We start from the raw sequence: 27,611 nt of genomic DNA, 5'->3' as shown, positions 1-27,611 counted from the left end.
TTGACCAGAAAAAGCACATTGAGAAATCAAGATTAACAAAAACACGATACTGTGAACTATCCCTTTAAGAGATTTAAATATTGGTCAAAGCAAGAGTAAGAGATTTAAAAATATATATATTAATTTAAATAAGATTGGATGTTGCAGTTAAAAAGATGCTTGGGAGAATGTAAGGGATTTAGAATAAGGTTGGTTTGTCATTAAGAAGGGTAAACTATTCTCAGAACGCATAAATGAAGATATGATCAGGTGTCTTAAGTAAAAACTAGCCAGTTATCAGAGAGAGTTTAACATTTTACAAATTTAATTAGAAGTCATTTAAGTGTCAATGTTGAAAAATGCAGGGAAAGTTTTAATTACGTCTCTGATTTCAGGCATAAATATTACTATAACATGATGATGTTCCTTACAGTGGAAGAAAATTACTTAAATCATTGTAAAGATTTTGGTCAAAAATTACTTAATATAAACAGGAAGCTTCAAGATTAGAAAATCAACAGAGTTTTAATCTCTCAGTGAGCAAGCCAGAGGCGACAAGGAATGAAAGGAATGAAGAACGAAAAACTTCACTTTGGTGGAGTGGAAAAACTCCACTCATCACATGAGCCGCATGGAATGGAGGGAGTGATCAACATGATTGATATTCAAAATGGTAAGCTTCGTTTAGTTTGTTTATCTGCAGTCCAAGTATCGGATTCTCTTAAAGGGGTCATCGGATGCCCATTTTCCAAAAGTTGGTATGAATCTTTAGGGTCTTCATGTAAAGTTTGTAATATACTTTGGTTAAAATTCCTCAATGGTTGTGTAAAACAACACCCTTTTTGCCTCAAAAACAGCTTTGTTCACAGCGACCCGTTTCGGGGCATGTCTCTTTAAATGATAATGAGCAACTGCTCAATATAGATTATTGATACCAGTCTATATAGCCTACAGTTATTTCCTTGCACGCAAATGCAGAACGCACATGCTAGTTGGCAGTCAGCTGTAGTGTTTGCGGTGTTTCAAGCGCAGCTTCTTAACCCAGACGTATGAGGAAGTTCTTTGACGTCGGCTTGGTGCGTCACAACCTTTAAACAATGTCAACTTAAACATTAACAAGTGTCTTTGTGGCTTGCCTGTAATAGGGTAACTTTATTTCTTAAACAAAACAAAAAAATTCACTTGCATTTGGTGCTTGGCAAGAGTTATTTTGGACCCTGATTACACCCGCTCACCCTTAGACCAATTGAAGAGATCAGACTCAGAATAAGTTTTCAACTATAAAGTCTTTTAATGATCATTACAGAGTGAAATGCAGTGAACAGACCGGTACAACAAAAACAAAACAAAACAGAAGTCTGGAACCAAGATTGTACATGTCAGTCGAAGCAGCTGGCATCTCAAGACATTCTGCTTCTCATACTGGTGTTACAGTTAAAGTGGACCCTCAACATTGGATATACAAACACGGGAGAAATTCCTCATGTTTTCAGTTCCCACTGAATGACCAGCAGACATTTTAGATTTATAGACACAGCTCCAGATTGAAATAAAAAATTTAGTTAAAGAAAAATGTACTCCCAATTCTAATTTTAAACACCATCCACACGCAACCCACTGCACATCCCAACAAACAATGCGAAATTGAAGAAAAAAAAAGAAAAAGAAAAATCAAGGCACAAATATGAATACTGCAAAAATGTAACACTCTACACATTACAGATCTGTAATGGTGAATAAATTATCTTTTAAAATTATCTATTGTTTCTTCTGGATATTTTCGATAGACAGCTGAACAGGATGGGGCAGCAATGAGAGGGGTCGGTTTGGGGTGGAAAATGAGATGAGATGAATCTAAATTAGCAGACCAATGACTGCACTGAACAAATCTTCCTTAAAAGCTACAACTGGTTTACAACCAGATCCAAACACACCAGGGCAGTCAGTTTCCCATAAAAAAAAAAAAAAAAAAACAACACTTTATATCAGGGGAATGGGGCATGACACCACCACCACCACCAAAAAGTAAAAAAAAATCAAAAAAAAAAAAAATCAAATCAACTTAACATTACCCACCTCACTTTAAGAATGTTGTGTAAATTTCAGTACCAATCTGTGTAACCAAATAAAAGCATTTTGCAGTGGCACAAAAGCTAATGATTAACACAATCCGTAACAGGCCTAACCGACTCCGTATTGCAGCATAAGACCACTTTTTCACTCTGTTAGCACACTAAAGTGTGGCCTACTGCCTGCAAAACAAGAAAACAGTGCACTGTGAAGATGGAATGATACTTCTTTATTTCAGCATTCTGGTAACTAGTACTTGTTAGCCACACTTTCCCTCTTCGAAAGCCTATAACTGGTCTAAAATACCTCTATTTCTACATTAAACAACACCTATTAATCTCATCAGCTGCCTCAACACGAACACAGGGCGTAAAACAATAGCTTGGCATCCCATATTTGACGCCAACTTTGCTTATGTAAATTTGTTGGCCCTGTGCGGTGGAAAAGCGAGGCGAGGGTTTTTTCAGCCGTGTTCCACTTCATTCTCTAGCCTACAGCAATCCTCTTACACTAGACTGCATATGACACATACTCATATACAAACTCGCTTCATGCTTGCCAAAAAAACACTGGCAGACCTTCAAAGCGACTGGCTCGAAATGTTTAGATTGAGATTACGTCCTAGAGTTAAATTTTACCACACAATGCTGAAAAATTAAGAGATTAAAAAGGGTGTGTTTAATGAGGAAAAGCAGACTTTGGCACCAGTAACCTCCATTTAAGTATATTATATTCAGTTCATTTCTGAAATGACAGAATTTTTTTAAATTCCTCATCGGGGTTGGTCAAATGTTTTATTTTGTAACCTGTAACCACAGTAAACGGGTCTGATTAGACCCAACTGCTAGTCTGATGGTTTAAGAAGAGACTGTAAACAACAGACTGGGCACTGGAGATCACGTCGGGAACACCATCAATGGGAAGAGACCATACTAGGGTTTCAGGAAATCATCCACTGAGAAAAAGACAAAGCAAGCTGAGGATCTCAGAGATGCCACGGCTCAACTACACTTCAGAGACATGCAGATGGAAAGAACCTACAAAAAGCCTTGAAAGCAGGTGCAATAAAGCGTTTTTGTGAGCTGTGAATGTCTCAACTTCAAGTGTCATTAAGTCCAGTTGATGTCGCAAACCATGGTGCTGACAAAATCTCACCTTCAATGTGTAATTCTGAGTGGACACATATACACACGCACACAGATAGCATGAGAAGATATGAAATAGCAGTTTTAGAACATTTAGATAACTTAAAATATACACAAAAAAAAAACTAAAGCAATGTATGGTACATCGACAACTCAAAAAAAAAAAAAAAAAAAAATTATATACAAAAGGCAAACATGTATCAACAGCTTGTAATGCTCAAAACTTTAACAGCATAAAGTCGTCATGGCCCAAGGGTACTCCGAATGCCATTCAAGAGCAACGGCGAAGTCGCTCTCTCATCTTGGCCCTACCGGAGTGCAACATCACCCAGTACTTCACACTGAGAGCTACACGCACAAACAGACAAAAACACACAGGTTGAGACACACGCCAAACCCTGCGAAGGGCGTTTGGCTTTAGCAGCTGCGAACCTGACTGACCTACAGGCCATCCTGCGAACGACCTGTCTCCTAAACACCTTGCTATCATTTCAGTCATATCTTTTACTACATTGGAGTGCACTTCAAAAGTGAGACATGAGAATGATTATGCTATTAACAAAAGGAAAGACAAGAAAAGAGTACCAGTCAGTACTCTTTAAGACAAAATGCATTTAACAAAAAATAAATTAAGGCATGCAGCAGGTAATGATATCAGTATTCTGTTTTTGATTCTTTTTTTGCATTCTGCAGTCATTGCTGATATTTTTTTTGACTGTCAGTCCTGTCCCACACCATTGAAGAATAAAAAAATAATAAACAGAAGTCAAAAACAACAATTAGCTGCCAAAAAGAAGAGTGTTTCCACTGGAATCACAGGCGTCTTTTGGGGGACAAAGCTAAAGCATTGTTTAAAAGGCCAGTTATTTACATGGGAGTCAGGGTCATGCACGCAAGTCATCACAGCCTTCTGTTTAGCCATGGAATTGGGGGGAAAATAAACTTCACACCACCAAGGTGAAATGTATATCGTAATACAAGAAAAAAAAGTTGAAGTGAAGGACAGATTTAAAATACATCCATTTAAACTGCATTGACGTCTTCTAAACAATTTGTCTCTTAAAAAACGATATGTATAAAAATTATACTAACAGAACATGACAAAATGTCTATTGGCGTCAAGAGTGCTGTTGTAATGTAAAACCAAGCTTTCTACAATGTAAGCACAGATGACTAGATCTAGAGATTGATAGCCTATAAAATTGAATTAAGGCTTCGCAGTAAACATCTGATTTGTTGACGCTGGCACTCCCCACCTTTTTTTAAAATGTGTTGTGATCTGATTCACTAAAGCCAGCATGGACATAGGAACATGCAATTAAACGCACGCAGTCACGCTAATACACTTTCACAGATATGATCCAGTAATCGTACATACGCACACACACTCACGTCACACAACTAACTGTGCATTAGACAGGCCTTTGCCCTCCTCACTCCTGTTTTTAAGGGCATTTGGCATCGATACATCACATTTTCTGACTCGGGGTCACGCAGAGGGGGCGAAGCCTGTCAGTACTCTGCTATGGGGGCGAGCTCGGGATTCAAATTGACCGTGATGTTCTTATACAGGCTGCTCAGAGAGATCTTCGGAGAGTACTTCAGATTGTTTAAGCCGTCCAGATGCTGTCGCTCTTTAGAGTACCTCAGCAACTTGTACCTGAGGGGAGGGCGAGATGAACGTGGGTTAGTGTGCCCTTGAGATAATCTGCTACAACTTGCAGAGATCTATATACGTATGACTGCAAATATGTTTTTGTCACACATAGGTCAATCCACTCTATGCTACACAGCAACAGATGAATGCAACTTTTGTTTAAGGTCAAGTGAAGTGTAAGCAGGTCAGAGGTAAAGATCGAACAGTGCAGTGAAAAGATCAAAATCTCAAAATCTTAGTTCTTGAAGTCCTAGCCTCCAAAATTGGGGATAAACAGAAAGGAGATTGAGGATGAAGGTGGAGCAATGACAATAGGGGTTATGCGCAACATACTTCCGGGTTCTACAAAACAGATATAACTACTACCGGTCCTCAGCTATTGAGGTAAACACAGCGTAGGAATGGCGACCTTTCATAGCCGGTGTTTACAGGAGCTACCCATTCTATCCATTTCAGATGTACATCGTATTACCAAACAGACTTCCAGAGCCCTGAGTACTCCGTTAGATAAAGGATTTAAGTTTTACGCCTCCTCATTTATTCATGATTATGAAGGTATGTAAGGTAGTATATTTAGCTTTGCTAATTACACCCAATGTAGAGTTAGCTAACTATCAGTAAGTTAGTTTAGACTTGTATGCTATCAGTAGTTTAACCTTTTATATTTGCTTGCAGATGATTAAAACAATCAAATGAAGACTGCATTTTATTTTTCTTATGTAATTTTATTTTTCTGATACTTAAGCATTCGTGACATTTTAATTAAAACAGAAATAAGAATTGTATTCTAAAAAAGTGAAAAATAAGTCACCTCAGAGATCACCTACTGCTGCAGATGCGTACGGAAGTGCAAACCGGAAATGCTTATACCTGTTTTCCGGTTCGAACGTTGGGCGTTCCGCATAACCCCTATTGTCCTTCACAAAGTGCTTGTTAGAACAAAAAAAGATGCTTCCTCAGTGTCGACCCCTCTGCTAAGCATGCAGTTCCTGTTTTTAGGGCCCAAGCCCAGGGTCCTATTGTTTTCTAAGGATTCTCATTATTATTATTTTTCTTTCAACCTTTTGGGGGATTTTGGGGGCCTTAACATGCTCAAACTCTTCAAACTTAGCACACGCGTTGGAATTGTCGGCTATTAAAGGGTTAGTTCACCCAAAATAAAAATTATGTCAGTAATTACTTACCCTCATGTTGTTACAACCTCGTAAAACTTTTGTTCATCTTCAGAACACAAATTAAGATATTTTTGATGAAATCTGAGAGCTGTCTGACTCCTTCATAGGCTGCAAGGCAATTTCATTCTGCTGGTCCAGAAAAGTTAGTAAAAACATCGTTAAAATAGTCCAAGTGACTACAGTGGCTCAACCTCAAGTTTATCAAGCGACGAGAATACTTTTTGTGCGCAAAAAAACAAACAATAACGACTTTATTCAACTATTCATTTTCTTCTGTGTGGGCCTCTGATTTGAGTTCACGCACACAAATTATTCTCGTCGCTTGATAAACTTAAGGTTGAGCCACTGTAGTCACTTGGACTATTTTAACAATGTTTTTTCTAACTTTTCTGGATGGGCAGAATGAAATTGCCTAGAAGCCTATGAAGGAGTCAGACAGCTCTCAGATTTCATCAAAAATATCTTAATTTGTGTTTACGAAGATGAACGAAAGTTTTACGGGGTTGGAACAACATGAGGGTGAGTAATTACTGACAGAATTTTCATTTTTGGGTGAACTAACCCTTTAAGTATGGGCACAACTTGAGATTGACATATTCTGGAATCGAATACTTAAGGCCAGGAATCGGATACTGGATATAAAATAAAAATTTCGATTCCTCTTATCAATTCTACGGAAGCCCTGAAATGCAACGTAAAAAAAAAAAAAATCTGTAAAAAAAATAAAATATCTAGTATTTCGAGATTAAAGTCGAAACATTCCGAGAATAAAGTCGAAACATTTAGAGAATAAAGTCGAAACATTACGAGAATACAGTCTTCCGTAGAAGCTGCGTGTGTGTGCATTCATAACGATGCGCGTCCACTGCCGCAGAGGGCGTTTCCAATTCTGAATTGTGTGTGTGTGTGTGTGTGTGTGTCCTCGGACATGGATCTACACAAAATAGTAGCTTTTTACTTTTATCTGGGCTTCCAACAAAAAGAAAATTCGACAGGTGCCAATCTACCAACATGCATTACCATGGCGTTGCCTATAGACGAGCACAGACTTCGCCGGAGTAGGTTCACAATCTGGTCGAAACTTTATGTGGCAGTGTTTTTGACGCGTTTTCGTGCTCGTCTATAATAGGCAACACTATCTGGGTCAAGAACACTTAACAGTAGCCGCACTGTCTCCCTCTTCACCGTAAATACGTTCTGGATACATTTTAAGTGCATCATTCTGTATCTAATCCAATCATTTGGCCGGATCCCGTGATTTCCTCAAATATAAAAACCGCTGGTGGTGGTTGAGGAGAGATTCCCTGAAATTATTGTAAAGCGTTTTTAAGTGTAGGCCTACAGTGCTATATAAATGCCTCATTCATTCATAAAGTTGGATATCTTGATCCAGTCTGAAAAGTGTTTTCGCCTGTAGGCTAAAGTCTATTCCGGCGCAGTATATTTTATAACGTCCTATAGCTTAATGCCATGTTGGTAGACCTGTAGAATTTCCTTTTGTTGAAAGCCCAGATAAAAGTAAAAAGCTATTATTTTGTGTAGATCCAGTTTACACACACACACGCACACACACGCACGCACACACACGCATGAAAGCCTGTGCGGCAATGTGAATTAACGGCAAGCACACACGCAACATCTACGGAAGACTTTATTCTTGAAATATTTCGACTTTAATCTCGAAATGCTAGATTTTTTTTTACACTTTTTTTTTTTTTTTTTTTACGTTGCGGTTCAGGGCTTCCGTACAATTCCTTAGTGTGCATTTTAACATGACTTTAAACCGTTCGCTATTTTCTGTGCTGCGGACATTCAAAACATGGACATAAAAAGCCACCTCTCATACTGTATAGCGTGCAATACTGAACTGAGTTCTCTTCCACGTCTTTTTGCACTTGAACAGACAAATGCACAAAAATATGTCAAAATATCCTCGGTTATGTCTTAAGTGAACATAAACAGTAGACAAAGAAAACGCATATGTAACAGTATTTTGGATCTGTGCAACTCTTAAAGTGACAGCAGCCTAATATTCTTGCTGCAGTCTCTAGAATAAAGTTAATCAAACAAAAAAAACAGAAAATTCACTCGCTATTCTTGACTGAATAACTTGTTAGTGTGACTGCTTTTTTTTTTTTTTTTTTACAGAGTGTTACTTGTCTTTAATAATGCTTGCAATTTATTATAGTTAGGCTAGTTGTTTTTGCTATGGTATTTTTTTACTATAGACAAATGTTTCTTGTGTAAGTGTTATTTAGCCTGTTGATTTTTGTGCATGGTATTCAGCTACAATGAAATGTTTTGCAATAAGACTTAGAATAAATGTGAATGATATCTAAGTTTTTTTTTTTTACCTGATTGGAATCGAAACTAGGAATTGATAAGAATCAGAACCGATAAGCAGAATCAGAATCGTGAAAATTCAAACGATACACAACCATCTACACAGTACCCTTTTATATGGTTGTATTTGAGGTGCTCTGTAGTGCACCTCTTTACACCTACAGTAACCAAACTTCATAGACTAGTGTTTACATATGTGTGTGTGAACTGACCTCCCCAGGAACTGCACTTCTCCTCTGTGGTGATGGGGAATAGATTTGTATTTGCCAATATCACCTTCTGGCCTGGTCACATTGAAACCTGCGTAATGAACCCTGAATAAAAGAAACCCACACACACACACACACACACACGTTTCTGTTAAATATAAATCTATTTGTTTATGATAACATGACACGTACTTTAGTCACACACAGAAATATGGTGAAGCAATAAATTGTTGTTACGTAAGGGTTAATGCCCTTCGAGGTGTCCATTATCAGGTTTTAATGGACGACGGCGAGGCGTGAGCGGTTGCCTCCGCCGAAGTCCATTAAAACCTGATAATGGACACCTCGAAGGGCATTAACCCGCTTATACCATGGTTACTTACGAAAGAAAGAAATATTTAATCAATTAATAATACTTTAATGTGTTTTAGAGTAAAAATCGTGAGGGTTTTTATTTATTAAGTCGAGCGCACTATTTAATATCTCCCGTATACAGGCGTTGCCAAGCAACGTGGCCACAGCGACCCAACCGCAGCAGTTGATCAGTGAGTTTGAGCCAGCGCAATCATTTAGAACTGTCATCAGGCAAATTGACGGGACGCCTTTCCTAGGTGTCCATTATCACTTTTTAACGGACACCCTGCAGCCAATCAGAATCGAGTATTCACCCAGACCATGGTATAAACAAAAGTAACTGACAGTTATAAAATGTGTTATGCTGCTCTTAGAAATATGCACATATGTCCAATTAAACATAACTAACCTGTTCCAGAGGTCATCGTCCTCTCCGCCCCAGCCCCAGAATGCATTGGGAAAGCCATTGATCTTGAGGAATTGTTCGACAGTAAGTCCACTTACTCCACCGAAAAACTCGTTGTAGGGAAGACTGAAAAAACACACACACACACACACACACACACACACACACACACACACACACACACACACACACACACACACACACACACACACACTTTAACACTCAGTAAACTAAAGTATCAATATGCAATCACTTGTAAAAAAAAATAAATAAAAAAAAATCTTAAAGTTCAAACAAACAAGAGAAGGAGCGGGGAAAAAAATAAATAAAAAAGAAGAAACAGAAACCTTACCATCAGGAATCACTTGAAAGCAATAGGCAACAAAAAACAAGCCTTTTAATAGCACAGACTATCATGCTACTTCACAGGGTGATGAGGAGATACACTACAGCACACTTAATTCCTTGCAATATCCCCACAAAGCATTTTGGTTTTAACCAGAATACGTTCACATGAACAACCGTCCTTAAAACTCAACCAAAGCAAAGCTGAACCACGGGATCTTAAATCAGTCTTTGGTCACATGCAAAATAAGGGTAAATTCTCCAACTACCCCAAATACTTTTGAGAGACAATTAGAGCTGCGTTTACACCTCATTACACAAATTACATAATCTGCATAACAAACAGTCCTAAAATCACCACGTCCCAAAACCATTTAAGTCTTACATTACATTAAAGTTTTATGAGCTGCTGTGAAAATGCAAAAATATGAGGATGAACTGCTGCAGCCCTGCATTTATTTGACCAAATATGTGAGCTAGTCTCTTATAACAAGACACACATATGCAGAAACAATACACCAGGAAGTGAACTTAAGGATTAAGGGTTTTCAGGCCCTTCACATCTACATTACACAGGTTTCCGAAAGCCCATGAAAATGATTTGGACAGACATGGATCAGATGAATGAGGAAAAAGGGAAATGTTTCAACATTCCTTAAAATTTTTAAATAGGTAAAGACTCTAAACCATGGCATGAAAGAATGGAGAAAATAATGGTTAAACAAGATTAATGACATTATTTAGGAAACGCAATAGCCAAAAAAACAACAACATTCAAATCAATGCAAATAGACCTGGAATATTGAATAGCCCAAATATACTGTGAATTTGATGACCTCAAATTTTCTCTCAAATTAAAGCTGAATTACAAATGCTAATGTTGAGGAAATCACAAATGTTTTCTTCATCTAGTTTTGTCTTAATACTAAGCCAATTAGTTTTGCAAGTAAAAAGGCAGTTCACACGTGATCAAGGAAGTGGCACAGAGAAATACGGCAAATCTAAAGAGGCAACAAATCACAAAAAGACACTGTTGTTAATAGTAAGAAACTGTATTGTTTTCAAAAATTATTTTGTGACATTCAAGATTAAGCTTTGAACATTCTTGAATAGGTTTTTGAAAATTTCCTGGTTTTGATTCCACGAATTAAAAAAAAAAAATGTTTCAGTGAAAAAGCTAATTTTAGATTTTAATCAGAAAGATAAAACCGCACAAACACACCCAACTAACTAAAATACATATCCTTTAAAATCTGCAAGTGTCTACAGGCGGTGGATAACATCACAACAGTTTATACACACACACTTAAACACGACAATGTGTGCTCTAAAACACTAGAATTGTCTAAAATACGCACTTTGAAAACAATCTGAACTCAACTTATCTGCATTAAAAACCTGGAACATCAAGAGCCGGGCAATAAAGAAAATAAACGTTAAACAATCAGAAAAAAGCAGAAAAGGGAATTACCCAAAAGTAATGAAAAGAGAGAATAACTAAAGTAAATCGTTCAGACGGATCACTTACATGTACATGTACTTGTCGAGCTTGGCGGCGAAGTGACGAGGCATCTGACCACAGCCGTAGTAATTACGGTCGTTTTCTGGGATGTGATCGACGTCGTGAAACACCACACAGTCCCAGTCCAGGTCTTTCATGGCCTCTTTAAAGCCCACGTTAAACAGCATGGCACGGTTAAACGGCTGAGTACCCGCCTGAAAGCACATAAAAGCATGACTGAAAAAATGCACAGACTAGACTAACTGAATTCCATCCCATTTACTTTCTCAATCATCAGTACATTAGTTGTTTCCATATAAATGCCTCTGGAAGTCCATGTGTTTATTCATTTTTATTTTTTTATGTTGTCTTATTGTATGTTATTATTATTGATGAGCACACCAGGAAAAATTCCAGACAAATATGTCATGGCAATAAAGTTTTGAAGTAATAGAGCGCATACCTGTTCAATGACATAAAAGGCAAACTGCAAGCGTTGGCGTTGGAGCATAGGGGCGAGATGCTGAAAGAGGATGGGAAGATGCTCATGTCGATTCCTAAAAGGGATTAGTATGGCCACCTGAGAGAAAGGAAGAGAGAAAGACACAAAAGCAGTCATGCTGATGTCCTGATGACCTTTTTTGAACGATGTAACCACAACAGTGACACACCTTCCAGCGTGGTTTGCAATCTTTGGGCTTCCAGTGGCCTCCAAATTTAATGTCCAGACGTTTGAGCCTCACTTCAATCTCCTCCACAGGAACCTCCGTCATGTTGACTTCCATCTGACCCTCTGCAAGGAAATACAACAGCAAGCAAATAAGAAAACGAGATTTTTGAGACTAAAATTTCTGCACGAGGAGAGTGTAAACACTAGGGGTTTGACGAGATTTCCTGCCACGAGATCTCGCGAGACTAAAATGTGATGAAATTTCTCGTCGAGAAAAAGCTGTCTCGCGATGTCACCATGACGGAGCCTGAGGGTGAAATTAGCAGAGAATATGCCACTGCTACATTCACATTACATTATGGTGCCCACCGTGGGACCCCCTTCACTGTTGTTTTGCTGTTTTTATAAAAAATAAAAACCATTGTAAACTATTGCAAACGTCTGCTCACCCAGCACGAGTTGCAGTCGCACACAGTGCAGCCGGAATCACAGTACACTGATCATGTGATGATGGCGGACGATTTGTTGTGCAACAGAGCCTAAGTGTCTGATAAATGTCTTATTTTGTAGAATGTGCGCTCAGCACTGCTACTCCCAATACACAGAGTACGTGCGATCGCGAATCCGAAAGTAAAACGCGAGCTCCCTGATGCTTGCAAATTAGGCTGCATACAATAGCCTGTCTCCCCCTATCAAACCTATCTCTGGACTGAAGTTGTGGTCTCGGTTTTGGTCTCTGTTTGCACTTTGAATATTGAGAGAGTACTTTGATTATGGTTGCACTTGCACTTATCGTTTGCAGTTAATAAGACTAAGAAAAAACGTATTTATTTTTGTTGTTTATACTATTCTTATTTCTATGTTCAATTTGTGGAAAGGAGTTCAATTAGGAGGCCACACACAGCCTCAATCAGAAGTTCTGGAAGTTCATAATTCATGTACAGTAAGGTCTGAAGAGACTTTTGTGAAATCATACTGGAGAGAAGCCAGTCAGTTGAGTTTGTGGCAAAACCTTTTACAGCACTTACATATTGTTGTCTTCCAATGCATTTGTTAATTCATACTTAAAGCAGAATTGAAATGACATTCATTACAAGATTATTAAGGGATTAATATCCTGCCATGATTCAAAACTGAAAATAAAGTTCTGAAAGGTTGAAACTAAGTGTTCGAAAACTCAAAATCTTACAAAAAACAGTTTTGCAAGATCGAAAAATAAGATTTGCAAGCTTGCAAAATGTAAAAAAATAAAAATATCTCTGCAAACATTATGTTGTTTTTGAGATTTCCTTCTTCAGAACTGCAAAACATTTTTTTACGATGTTGCGCAAAAAATTTTTCAGAGTTTCAAATTTGTCAGTGTTCTCCCACTGTATTAGTTTGTTTTCCAGGGTTGAAACCTTGTAAATGGTGATCTGAAAACTGGTGTGCGAATGTGTGAAAAAAAAGTTTTGAAACTCTGAAAACAGAGTTTTGCAGGCTTGCAAAGTGGTAAAAAAAAAAAATCTCTGCAAACATAATTTTGTTTTTGAGTTTTCCTTCTTCAGAAGTGCAACACTCTTTTTTACGGTGTTGTGCAATCATTTTTTCAGAGTTTCGAATTTGTCACTGTTCTCCCAGTGTATAGTTTGTTTTCCAGATTTGAAACCTTGTAAATGGTGATCTGAAAACTGGTGTGCGAATAGGTGAAAAAAAGTTTTGAAACTCTGAAAACTGAGGTTCGAAAGGGCGAAACTTATTACATTACATTAGCACTCCTATTGCATACTATTTTTTCAGAGCTGAGTTTACAACACCCACTTTGCGGAGATACGGCCACACAGTTGCGAGCTTGCGACTCACGTGATTTGTGGCAGCGTTGTCACGCAGCTCTGCTCTGAAACTCTGAAACTCAGACTGAGCGAAAATTAAGCTTCGTAACTTCAGAAAAAGCCTGGAGGGAGGGCCGTCTGCTCTTGGCCAATGCTTTGATGTCTGCTGACGTACAGTCCAGTCACAAGTCGTATTTACTGGAAAGGTGGGATTGACCGACTGCTCCGCCAATGACGAAAGCCAAAGTATTCATAAACTGATTGCACACTGGCACGTCAAAAGCGTGCGTTTCAGCCAACACGCGATTTGCCAAAAGCGCGCGTTCTTAATGTGCGTGGCCACGGAAACGTGTGATCTGCTTTTTAAAACGATCTGCTATTTTATGATTAATAAAAATGTTTTTAACCACTATTTTTAAGACTGCTCCTCCCTGACACCCGTGGGACACTTGCCATTCTACATTTATAACAATAATATCTTAGTCTAAACCTAAAGTAATCTTGAAAAACTACATATAATTTAAAAGCTTTCAGACTCTATTATTCATATTTGAAGACTAATTATCAAAAGAAATGACAGCAGTAGTAGCCTGGCTAACGTCAGTACCTCGTCTCATTCTCAAAATCTGGTCCATGGTGTCCAGGCTGCCTAGCAGCGTGAAAAACAAGGCAGCATGGGGAAACCCAGGCTACAGCAGTAGATAAATGCCTATAGATTCTTCATTTGTGATGTGGAGGCAAACTATAACACGCTTTGATTCTTTCCGTACATTTTTATATGTGTTTTAGAGATTAAATTCAAATCAAATATTAACATTTCTGCCCAAACTATTTCTGAATAGGATGTCTATTGTCTACTTCATAAATATTTGGAATAGTATGGAAATATAAGGTTCAGATCACTAAAAAACATATATGGAAATCGAAGAGTCATCGGTGGAGTCTGGATGTCATCTAGTGGAAAAGTTTGGTCCTGCGCACAATAAAATCTTTCCTAAAGCTCATTTATTGAGACATTAACCTAAAATCTGGCCCAGAACTTGTCCAGATATTAGCACTGATTTTCTTGAAGTTTTAGGGTTGAAAATGGTTTGTAAATATATATAAAAAACAACATGTTACTTCATAACTTTTTAAAAATTTAATTTAACAACTTTGTTTTACTTTACTAATCTGAGAAGTGTACCCTTTTAGTACCCTGTTCGCAGTGCATTAAGTAATGTTAACAAATACTATAGATTTGTTACTTTTTATTTTAATAATTAGTAAACGTTGTAAACATTAACAAAGATCAATAATATATGAAACCTTATTTTAAATTGTTACCGAAATTACAACTGGAAAATTTGCGAGATGTGTCTCAAACGAAGGGATTAGGGGATTGTCCGAGGTGCTGAAATAAAAAACTGTCTGTTTTCTTTCTTTCTTCTTTTTTTTTCTTTTCTTTTTACCTAAATGATAACTATTGGATTATAATAACTCACCGATTATAATCCTCTCCTCTGTCAAATTTGCCATCGATAATTCCATGCTGTTTTGCTTGGGTTTAATGATAATACAAGAGTCCTAAACCACATATAGGGACAAAAGCATGACAGACTCAAGCAATGACGCCTTCGACGTGCGATAGGAGAACAGGGAACGAGCACGTTCTTTTCGCCTGTTTGGACACTTCACACACGTTTGCACATATGTTTGGTTTACCTGTTTACACGTTCATAACATGTGGTCTGACGTTAGCCAGGCTACTACTGCTGTCATTTCTTTTGATAATTAGTCTTCAAATATAAATTAATAGAGTCTGAAAGCTTTTAAATTATATGTAGTTTTTCAAGATTACTTTAGGTTTAGACTAAGATATTATTGTTATAAATGTAGAATGGCAAGTGTCCCACGGGTGTCAGGGAGGAGCAGTCTTAAAAATAGTGGTTAAAAACATTTTTATTAATCATAAAATAGCAGATCGTTTTAAATAGCAGATCACACGTTTCCGTGGCCACGCACATTAAGAACGCGCGCTTTTGCCAAATCGCGTGTTGGCTGAAACGCACGCTTTTGACGTGCCAGTGTGCAATCAGTTTATGAATACTTTGGCTTTCGTCATTGGCGGAGCAGTCGGTCAATCCCACCTTTCCAGTAAATACGACTTGTGACTGGACTGTACGTCAGCAGACATCAAAGCATTGGCCAAGAGCAGACGGCCCTCCCTCCAGGCTTTTTCTGAAGTTGCGAAGTTGCGAAGCTTCATTTTCGCTCAGTCTGAGTTTCAGAGTTTCAGAGCAGAGCTGCGTGACAACGCTGCCACAAATCACGTGAGTCGCAAGCTCGCAACTGTGTGGCCGTATCTCCGCAAAGTGGGTGTTGTAAACTCAGCTCTGAAAAAATAGTATGCAATAGGAGTGCAAATGTAATATAATGTAATAAGTTTCGCCCTTTCGAACCTCAGTTTTCAGAGTTTCAAAACTTTTTTTCACCTATTCGCACACCAGTTTTCAGATCACCATTTACAAGGTTTCAAATCTGGAAAACAAACTATACACTGGGAGAACAGTGACAAATTCGAAACTCTGAAAAAATGATTGCACAACACCGTAAAAAAGAGTGTTGCACTTCTGAAGAAGGAAAACTCAAAAACAAAATTATGTTTGCAGAGATTTTTTTTTTTTACCACTTTGCAAGCCTGCAAAACTCTGTTTTCAGAGTTTCAAAACTTTTTTTTTCACACATTCGCACACCAGTTTTCAGATCACCATTTACAAGGTTTCAACCCTGGAAAACAAACTAATACAGTGGGAGAACACTGACAAATTTGAAACTCTGAAAAATTGTTTGCGCAACATCGTAAAAAAATGTTTTGCAGTTCTGAAGAAGGAAATCTCAAAAACAACATAATGTTTGCAGAGATATTTTTATTTTTTTACATTTTGCAAGCTTGCAAATCTTATTTTTCGATCTTGCAAAACTGTTTTTTGTAAGATTTTGAGTTTTCGAACACTTAGTTTCAACCTTTCAGAACTTTATTTTCAGTTTTGAATCATGGCAGGATATTAATCCCATAGATTATTGGTTAAAACATTTCATAATGCACCTGCAGACTATTTTTCAAGGGATGAATTTTTTCATTGAGGATTTATCTAAAATATTGTGCAAAAATCTTATCTCGTTCTCGTGAACCCAATCTTGTGTCTCGTCTTGTGAGATAAGTGCGTCGTCACACCTCTAGTGAATACCAGTTAAAAGCTTCTGACAGCCAATTTGATGGGTGTTACTCACAGAGAGACGAATGAGATAGAGCGTACAACTGGGATATCTAGATTAAGAAGCAAATTGGCTAGAAAGTCACTCCTCAAACAGAGGCTGTTTTATGCTGCCTTCTAAGACCCTTTAAGATGCATTCATTTGGCCAAAAGCAAATGGACCACCACGTGTATCCCTCACAGAGAGGGAAACCCCATAAAGAACTGCACCAAGTTTGGCACAAAAAAATAATAATTCCAAGAATGATTGCAGCAAGAAAAATGTCAATACTGAAAAGTAAGGCAAAGGCTGTATCCAAATTCACATACTTTCTAGTCGAGTAGATGCTTAATTTGAATAAGTAATTACTTCATGACTGTTAAAAAAGTATGTTATACTATATAGTATGAATGTAATCCAGAGCCATGTTGTCATTGTGATGTGACCTACAGTATCAGTTGCGTCGCTACCATTCACAAATCCAGAAAAATTTGATTATCCATGTACTTTTTGCCAACTGTCTTATGAATAGGGACATACTTCTCTTTTCACAAACTGTTTTTCCATCCACTACATGGGCGATTTCAAATGCAGCCAAAAAAATCAGCCTAATTTAAGCAAATAAGTTTACCGTATATATGTGCAATTTAGTCAAAAGTATTTGTATGTATACAAATACTCTTGACTAAAGTGCACATATAAGGTAAACTTATCTGCTTTAATTAGGCTGACTTTTCGGGATTCGATACTCAAATAAGTATACTTATTTGAGTATCGCATATTTGGCTTAGCAACATCTAACTGTATTCAAATAATTTGAGTCAAGTAGACAAATTAAATTCTTAACTTACTCATAGAAGGTAACCGTTCAGGACAGGGAAGGTTCTGAGCATATGTGAAGTTCTCAGGGAGGTATGTGGTTGGTTGAGCGATATACTCACTAGAATTATTTCCATCAGGATAATCTGTTAAAAGAAAGACAGACGAAGACATATTAAAGTTAATGTGAATTGCCGATCCCATTTTATTTATATTCATGAGTGAAAAGGTATTCAACGAGAATAAAATGTGCGGCGATTGGGAATTGATTGGACAGTGAAAAGAATTGAGCCAGACTGAATGAGTGTCTAAAATAGCTCTTTTGCTGTTGGTTAAGATCATTAAACAGCCTATGACACCAGGGGCCTCATTTATAAACGTTGCGTACGCACAAAAGAAGGCGTACGCCGCTCTCTACGCAATAATTGGTATTTATAAAAAGCAAACTTGACGGGAAAATGTGCGGTCCTTCACGCATGGTCTGACCCAGGCGTACGCACAAAAACGGGTGAAATGAGAAATGGCGACACCGTCGGCAGATGGAAGAAACACGTGAAAGTGTGTGAAACTGTAGACCGTTGTGTAAAAGAAATGGCAATACTGCCTCTCATAATAACATGAAGACTTCACAAAGCAAGTCTTACAATTAACAGCCTACACGAACACCTTTCCTCTCTGTGTTTGCCATGATTTCGCAATCGATGAATATTAATTCTGGGCGTTTCACGGACTATTTATGGGCAACTATGGGCGTGACATGAAGCCGCAAAAGCTGCGCTACATTTAGAATTGATTGTGATTTATTAAGGGAAAACTGCGTAGGATGTGCGTGCGCACGGTTTTATAAATCAGAATATTTCTGTGCGTACGCACGTCCTATGTTTCATCCGTACGCCACTTCTGATGCAAATCCTACGCAAAGTTTTATAAATGAGGCCCCAGATGATTTGAGTTTCAGAAGAAGACCAAGTTATTAAATTCTGACTTCTGAGATTACAAATACTTTTTTTGCCGTGGAACAACATAACGAACAGGCTAGTTCACAGTGAGACCAGGAACATTCATTAAGTGAGGAAATACAGTCAAATTGACTTCATGTTGACCTTGAAGCAAAGGAACAGGATCCACTAAGCCGAAAGTGTACTAACTACCCATGTCAATGTTCCGCTGCAGCTTGTGGACAGTCTGTGTGATGTAAATTTCAGTTCTCTGATGTCCGTATAAACAAATTTTTTTGTGCACACGGACAACAACACATGAGCAAGTCATTTGAGCGCTATAGTACAAACTCACTGAACACATCCATCCGCATTCAGGATCAGTGGAGTATATTTTGAAAGACTTGCGTACTAAACTGTGCGCTACACAAAGCAAAATGCGGAACAGTATACCTGGGCCTTTGCAATTGGGTTCAGTTCAAAGATGAGCCTGGTCAATGTTATTATGAAGAGATGTCATTGACTCTTACCTGTGCCGTTGAGAGTACTGTTCTTATTGGTGTATAGCCTGATCATGTGACCAATGGTCCGCACATTGTCTCGTAACATGATACCCTGAGCCTGTACCATGAAGAAATATGTGTTGACTGAAACAGAAAGAGAGAGAACGTTTAAAGAATTTCCCAAATGATGTAAAGAGGAAACCGTGTGCATTACAGTGTGTTAACAGTGCAATGACCAAGTACCTCAGAGCTGCTCAATTACAAAATGTGTCATATCAGAAATGTGCAAATATCCATATTGTAAAACATTTGTAACTGGACAGCAAAAATTAAAGTTTTTTTCCCCTCTTCCTCGCACTGAGAAGCTCTTAAGAGCAGCATTATTAGAAAATGGCAAATGCTGAAACTATCAGTAGCTTGCATTGTAAGCATCAATGGCTGTCTGTGGTTTAGCCTCAGCTCTTGTCAGTGTAATGTAGTTTTAGGTTAATCGCTACAATATGATTATGCCAGCATTCCTGAGTCCAACATTTCTGAGTCCAAATATGAGAAGAAATGAACCGAGATAAGAAGAATGTCAACCATTACGCATCAACTGTAGGTCTGAAGGGAAGTCTGAACTGAGATTCACATCCTGCTATGGGACAAACTATATAAGCAGACAAGTATAAACTCTTGACACATAGACTAATATTTAAACGACTGAATAATATTTTGGTTACTGCATGTAAAGGACAAGCTCGCTTGCATATTGCATATTGCATATGGAAACGTTTTCTATTATATTCTTGAAATCAGAACCAGTATCAGTTTTCTGTATGTATCAAATTTCACAAAAATAGTAAGCAACAACATTGATAGTAATAATAAATGCTCCTTAAATCAGCATAAGAATGATTTATCAAGGAACTTGTGACTGAAGGCTGGAGAAATGATTCAGCTTTGCCATCAGATAATTAAATTACATTTTAAAATATAAAAACAGAAAACAGTTATTGTGTTATTCTGTCAAATCAATCAAATTTCAGAAACTTCCCCAGCTTTTGTTAATTCCTTTTTTAAGAAGAAAGACAAACATAAATAGTGATGAAAGCCAAAATGTTGTGTGTCATGGCCATGGATGTATATTTACTGAGTAATTCAGCATTTTTACCTGAGAGTTGGAGCCAAATTACAGGGGGGTAAAATTGACTTTAGAAAGATGACATCATCATTATTTTATTTTTACACAGAGATGATATATGCCAATGGTGACAGTTCAAAAATGGAAAAAAGCTCTTGTGTTTTTTGCCCAAAGTTGATTCTGGCTGTCAACCTTTAAATAAAAACACTGGTGGGGAAAGTTAAAAAAAAAAAAAAAAAAAAAATCTTGCCAACCCCAAACAATATAGAAGCTAGCCTATGATGTGTTTTAAAATGCACAAAGCTACACAACTTGGACAAGTGTACTAAAGAGGGCCAGAGAAGGCCATTAACAACAATACACTGTACATTTTCGATAATATATCAGTTGACATTTGGATAGTTTGAGTTTATCAGTATTGGCCGATAACTGCTGTACTGATTACCAAAAATCATGCAAGTGAAAAGGTCCTGTTCTCTCTGTAGTTAATTTTGCTGAAATAGTGTAAAATAAAAATAAAAACTCATTTCATTAATATTGTTCATCCATCACATATAAAAACTGTAATATTTATTGCATTAATATTTCATATTAACATGAAATTATATATTTAATTCAGCCCTGTAGCCCAAGACTGGTTGCCCACTGAAGCTAAGCAAGACTGAGCCTGGTTAGTACCTGGATGGGAGACTCCTGGGAAAACCAGTTTGCTGCTGGAAGAGGTGTTAGTGAGGCCAGTAGGGGGCGCTCACCCTGTGGTCTGTGTGGGTCCTAACGCCCCAGTATAGTGATGGGGACACTATACCGTCAAAGAGCACCGTCCTTCGGATGAGACATTTAACCGAGGTCCTGACTCTATGTGGTCATTAAAAATCAGATTTGCCCATTGGCCTCTGTCCATCATGGCCTCCTAATCATCCCCATATATACTGATAGGCTTCATCACTCTGTCTCCTCTGCACCAGTAAGCTGGTGTGTGGTGGGCGTTCTGGCGTAATATGGCTGCCATCGCATCATCCAGGTGGATGCTGCACATTGGTGGTGGTTGAGGAGATTCCCCCCTTCAATATAAAGCGCTTTGAGTACCCAGAAAAGCGCTAGGCCTATATAAATTTAAAAATTATTTATTATTATAATTAATAATGAAAGTGGCCAAAAGTATAATGACACCCAAACTCCAAAGCCATTTTTTCATATTTACATGAAATTATATATTTAATTAATGTTGAAAGTGGCCAAAAGTATAATGACACCCAAACACCAAAGCCATTTTTTCTTGTTTACCATTTAGCCTAACTTCTATACGATTTATTTATGGACCTCACTAGCAGAGGAATCCTCACCTTGTAAACCAAAAAAGCTCCATTCCACTATATATGGGTGTATTCCGAAGAAAAAGTATTTTATATGTAAATTATAACTGGTTGTCCACATACAGTACCAGTCAAAAGTTTGGAAACATTACTATTTTTAATGTTTTTGAAAGAAGTCTCTTATGCTCATCAAGCCTGCAGTTAAAAAAAAAAAAATAATAATATTATGAAATATTGTTACAATTTAAAATAATGGTTCTCTTTTTTAATATATTTTAAAATGTAATTTATTTTTGTGATGCAAAGCTGAATTTTCATCAGCAAGTACTCCAGTCTTTGGTGTCTTATGATCCTTCAGAAATCATTCTAACTTGATGATTTGATACTCAGTTATTATCAATGATGGAAACAGTTGTGCTGTTTAATATATTTTTTTGGAATACTTTTTTCATGATTCATTGATGAGTAAAACGTTAACAGCATTTATTCATAAAAACAGCATTTATTCAAAATAAAAACATTTCTAACAATATAAATCGTTACCATCACCTTTTATCAATTTAACGCATCCTTGTTGAATTAAAGTACTAATTTCTTTAAAAAAAAAATAGTTATTGTTCCCAAACTTTTGAACGGTAGTGTATATTGTTACAAAAGATTTCTCTTCTAAATAAATACAGTTCTTTTTAACTTTTTATTCATCAAATAATCCTGAAAAAAGTATCTCAGGTTATAAAAAAAATATTAAGCAGCACAACTGTTTCCAACATTGATCATAAATCAGCATATTAGAATGATTTCTGAAGGATCACAAGACACCAAAGACTGGAGTACTTGCTGATGAAAATTCAGCTTTGCATCACAAAAATAAATTACATTTCAAAGTATATTAAAAAAGAGAACCATTATTTTAAACTGTAATAATATTTCATAATATTACTGTTTTTTTTTTTTTGTTTTTTTTTTTTTTACTGCAGGCTTTTTGAGCATAAGAGACTTCTTTCAAAAACATTAAAAATAGTAATGTTTCCAAACTTTTGACTGGTACTGTAAATGTGTAGTGTCTAGACATCAGATGTGCATAATGCAAAACCTATATTGTCCATTATATTTTAAAAAAAAATTGTTTAAGTATAGTGTTGAAATGAAAACAACTGCTTTATTTGGCAGTCAGATTTATAAAAAAATTGCTTTGCTGTAGGAAACTGCACTGCAGCAAGTAGATTCCCAACGCTGATACAAATCTTCAAGCCAGAATATAAACAGCAGCCATTAATGGTACAAAAAAATTAACTCCAGTCCAAGCCAAGGTACAAAAAAACACATTGGTTCTTCCTAACCACCCAGAGCTCTTCATATATTAGACATAGTCCAGTGAACACTGGTCAAACAGTAGTGAGGAAAACATTACCTTTCTTGGGCACTGATTATACAAACACAGCAAGAGCTATTAAACAGGATTTGGTTGTACTGCATGTGTTGGAGGGTTGCCTGGAGTTTGAGAGTAAGATTTTAGTACAGACACTGAAAAAAGAACTGCAGACTGATGTGTCAAGAACACATTACTGTTATTCAAGGCTGTGAAATGTACTTTCTTTGAAATTCTAACAGGACAACAGCAGTCAGGCTGATGTTAAATATTACAGCTAGTTAACAACGACACAAAATTTGTGAAGACATTCAGTTAAGCAAGTCGAGACAAACTGCAAACGATTTAAGACACACTTGTGCGAGCATCCCAATACAGCTACAGTGTAAAGACGAGAGTAGCCTACATTATGAAGAGTGTTTCTTAACTTTCTTAAGTTGTAGTAATGACAAATCAAAGGTTTTGCTTTAAAGTACACTTTAAATCATTATGCTTATTTTTTGTCATGCTTTAAAGCTCCAATATGTAGGAATTTTGTAATAAAATTTCCAAAAATAACTTGCACAGGGTGATATATTTCCTCCAGTTGTGTACTTACAATATCTCAAAAGTCTCCAAAGATTTTTTATTTCAGAGAAATTCCTATTTTAAATAACTGGCCGTCCCGGAAAAGAAATGTCGCGCCTCAGTGACGCAATCCTTTTTCCGGTGTGGACCATGTGATAGGATATTCCACCACACCGGATTTTTTTTTTTTTTTTTTTTTTTTTTTTACAACAACTTTATTGAGGTTTTTTTCTTATCACAATAAACAATAAAGACGTCTGACAAAGAATAAAAAAAAGAATAAAATTAAAAATATGACCCACCACACCGGAATATCGCATGGTCAAATGCGGAAGTGGTGGTTAAAGCGTTATAGCCATAGACTGTATGGTTATAGCTGTTATGGATCACGAACTCTTTGGCGAGTATTGAAGTGGCAACAAAACGAAAGCGTCCATATTCTGATACACGCAGACTGTGTGACAAACGAAGGAATAAAACCTGGATAAATATCGGCCAGGCGTTTTCGAGATGGAGAGAGCTGCGCGACTATCTTGGACTTGACAGAGACTCTCGCGAGTGTATTGAGACAGGTAAGACATGCAACTGTCAATAATAGCACTTATAAACAAAGTTATATTGCTCTTTGTACTTTGGTAAGGCTTTTTATCACGTGTGGTGACCGAGCTTATGGCAGTACAATTAAATACAATCGGATATGATGTTAAAAAAATATATTTAGTCATTACTTGCAAATGTTCGTTCAAATTTACTTTTAGATATTGGTTTGAACACGTTAAACAACACGGCATTAACCATAAAAACGTAAAACTGCACAACATTAACCAAACAAATCATTTGACAAATAGCTGTATGTTGTAACGGGATAATATAGCATAACATTTCACGTTCCTTGCAGTTCATTAATTATGATGACATAAAATAATACGATCAGACATACAGGTAATACAAAAACGAATAAATTACCTCATCCGTGATCATGATTCATTAATTCCATGTAGATATATCGCTAGATGGTGAAAAAGCATTACAAACGACATCTCCCATCTTCACCTCCTTCATAGCGTCATCAAGCTTCGCCTTTGTTATTGTTGGAAACTGCGCCCTCTTGTGGTCAAATACCAAAGTCACATACTGGAGCTTTAAAGAAGTAGGCTACACTTAGGCCTATTCTAAACTGCAAAATATACTAAATTGCCATTTTAACACTGCTAATTACGAATATATGTAAATACACAACAACAAGTTTAAATAGAAATGACATTACCATAAATACATGTCAGTATATTTGGCACTTTAACCATTTCAAAGACAATAGAAGTAGACCTAATTATGAAATTACATAGTTTCCATACATTACAAGATGTAGAAGTCCTACTTGGGTCAGTTTACTTGACCCCAAAATGAAAATTATACCATAATTTACTCACCCTCAAGCTATCCTAGGTATGACTTTCTTCTTTTATTCAAAAATATCTTGGCTCTTCCAAACTTTATAATGGGATTGAATGGTACCTTAGATTTTTAGGCCCAAAAAAAAGCACATCCATCCATCATAAAAGTAATCCATACGACTCCAGGGGGTTAATAAAGGCCTTCTGAAGTGAAGTGATGGGTTTTTGTAAGAAAAATATTTAGATTTATAACTTTATACTATAATCACTGGCTTCCGGTAACGGCCGTACACTAGTCTAGCTCCAGCTGAAGAGTGACCTCTGACCTGACGCATGATGTAGGATGTAGGAGTAGCGTAAGCTTAGGCGAGAGTAAATGCCTCTTGGTGTTCAAACAAACCGGGCTGAGCAACAAACTCAAGCTCCTCTGGACATTTCTCTTTAAAAATTTCTTATTTTAGACTTCTATTTTAATTCGTGACCAGTGTTTTGTTTTGCTCTGCGCTTCCACATTTGTCAATAAGACATGCGTCAGGTCAGAGGTCACTCTTCTGCCGGAACTTGACTCGTGTACGGCCGTTACAAGAAGGAAGTGATTATAGTTTATAAAGTTAGAATTATGGATATTTGTCTTACAAAATCGCATCGAATCACTTCAGAAGACCTTTATTAACCCCCTGGAGTCGTATGGATTACTTTTATGATGGATGGATGTGCACTTTTGGGCTTAAAAATCGAAGTTACAATTCACTCCCATTATAAAGCTTGGAAGAGCCAGAATATTTTTTAATATAACTCTGATTGTGTTTGGCTGAAAGAAGTCATATAAGCTACACCTAGGATGGCTTAAGGGTGAGTAAATTATGGGATAAATTTTTTTTTAAATTGTGGGGGGGGGGGGGCAACCAGTTGAAGGGTGAACTAACCCTTCAACTTCAAGTTCAACTAATTGCATTTCATATCCATTTAAAAATGTAATATAATATAAGTAATTTAATTGTAAATATCATAATAGCTAACCTACCAACCGAATTAGGGGAGGGAATCTACTTCCATGTTATAACTAGGACACCGTTAGGTATAATAATATTTCAAAAACTGGTGGATAAGGCTCAATGACAAATTAACCTTCCGTAGTCATGTGGTATATGAGCAGGTCCAACAAGAGGCAAATGAGCTTTACATAAACACGATAACAGCTCATTAATCAATATATCTCAAGGAGGAACATAAACTGAAAGTCAAATCTGAATTTACTGTGCTCGAATATCTAACACCGTCTGCGTCTCAAAACCTACAGAACCGCCTAAATGGATGGCATTGTTGGCATTTCTGAGCATCACAGCAATAGCAATTGAATGGCTGTTTAGTTAGATAGCTCACTGGGTTTTTTAAACAACCTGTCACTAGTGCTTGTATGGGAGGTGATGATCAGTAGCTGGAGTCAGTGATGTATGAAACACGATTAACACGTTTAATCACATCACTCGTGATACTGGGAGTTATCAGACGGACTCACCTATTCCAGGAGCCGCATAAATGAAGTAGAGGCAGGTCGTGGACATGGAGAAGAAAAAGATGAAGGCCATTAAGGAGCGGTTGGACAACCGCATCAGCCGCCTCCACTTCCACATTTTATCCCGGCTACTAGCTATCCGTCACTCCCATAAAAACACAGAACGGAGAAAAGAGATGCTGTTTGGTGGGGTGAAACGGTCATCCGTGGGAAATGGGGAGCTAAATCAGGGTGCTGGTAAAGTCCGCATCGTTCATTCAGTTGGATGCAAGGCCGCAGTGCTCGATCGCTCTCCCAACAAAGTCAAGAAAATTCCAGATCAAAAAAATAAATAAATAATAAAACGTGCTACATCAAACGGCGTCCGGGCTCGGCGTGCGGTCAACGCGATTCATTTTGTTCGGTGCCGCTGCTGTTGCTGCTGGTTTAGTGTTGCGGTATGTTTCTAGTAAGCGCAGACACGCCTCGTCGCGTTGATGATGATGATGATGATGTTTGGAGATGATGAAGGGAGTGAAAGTGATGGTGATGAGGGACCTGCCCTTCCTCCCTCTTCTCCCCCTTCCCCCTCTCTGTAAAATCTCCCCACGCTCCAGCGATCAGCCCTGCGATACGACGGCGTGAAAAGGTGATCGACCCGCAGAGCAAACCGCGATGAGCGGGACGGGAGAGCCGGTGATGAGAGTGGGAGAGCCGACAGAAACGTGACGAGGCTCGACCGGGATTCCTTCGATTTCGGTTCTGCTGTCGGTGCAGGTGCAGTCACAGTTTCCGGTAGGCGTGACCCACAAAATGGCTGCCAGCGCATGAGGAATGTTTTCAAAATAAAAGCATTCACGGGCCTGTTGCAGAAAACATCCACCTTCAGATAAAAAGGCAGATAAAAAAATCGGAATATATGAAACATTTAACAAATTTACAATTTCAGCAAGTACCTATCTTATACCACTGACAGAGAGGTGGTGAAATATTTTAATTTTTAAGCTTTGTTTTGATAAAAATGTTTTTGAGCTCCTATTTTGTATTCAACATCGCATCTATAATGTGCAATGAATGCAGAGAATACAGAGAAGAGGGCGAATACTGTGCAAATAAAATGGAAAAAATAAAATTCTATGGCCACTCATGTTTTCAGCTTGTGAAGAGGCCTACAGTACTTATAAGGCC

General features: G+C 37.5%; 1 protein-coding gene across 1 annotated transcript; it reads right to left on the bottom strand.

Moving 5' to 3' along the window:
* Positions 1-1,246: 1,246 nt before the first annotated feature.
* b4galt6 (UDP-Gal:betaGlcNAc beta 1,4- galactosyltransferase, polypeptide 6) lies at positions 1,247-27,245 on the bottom strand. The gene is made up of 9 exons (XM_081378694.1): positions 26,448-27,245; positions 19,190-19,306; positions 17,754-17,867; positions 11,856-11,977; positions 11,648-11,764; positions 11,212-11,399; positions 9,342-9,464; positions 8,582-8,683; positions 1,247-4,854 (listed from the first exon to the last, which is right to left on the bottom strand). The coding sequence occupies exons 1-9, from the start codon at positions 26,560-26,562 to the stop codon at positions 4,707-4,709; spliced, it is 1,146 nt and encodes a 381-aa protein (XP_081234820.1). The 5' UTR covers positions 26,563-27,245; the 3' UTR covers positions 1,247-4,706.
* Positions 27,246-27,611: the final 366 nt, after the last annotated feature.

This window comes from Scardinius erythrophthalmus, assembly GCF_964197995.2.
Source record: "Scardinius erythrophthalmus genome assembly, chromosome: 11".
In the NCBI taxonomy this organism is placed as follows: Eukaryota; Metazoa; Chordata; class Actinopteri; order Cypriniformes; family Leuciscidae; genus Scardinius; species Scardinius erythrophthalmus.
Note: the sequence above shows the minus strand (reverse complement) of the source record. Positions and strands in the feature narration are given on the sequence as shown.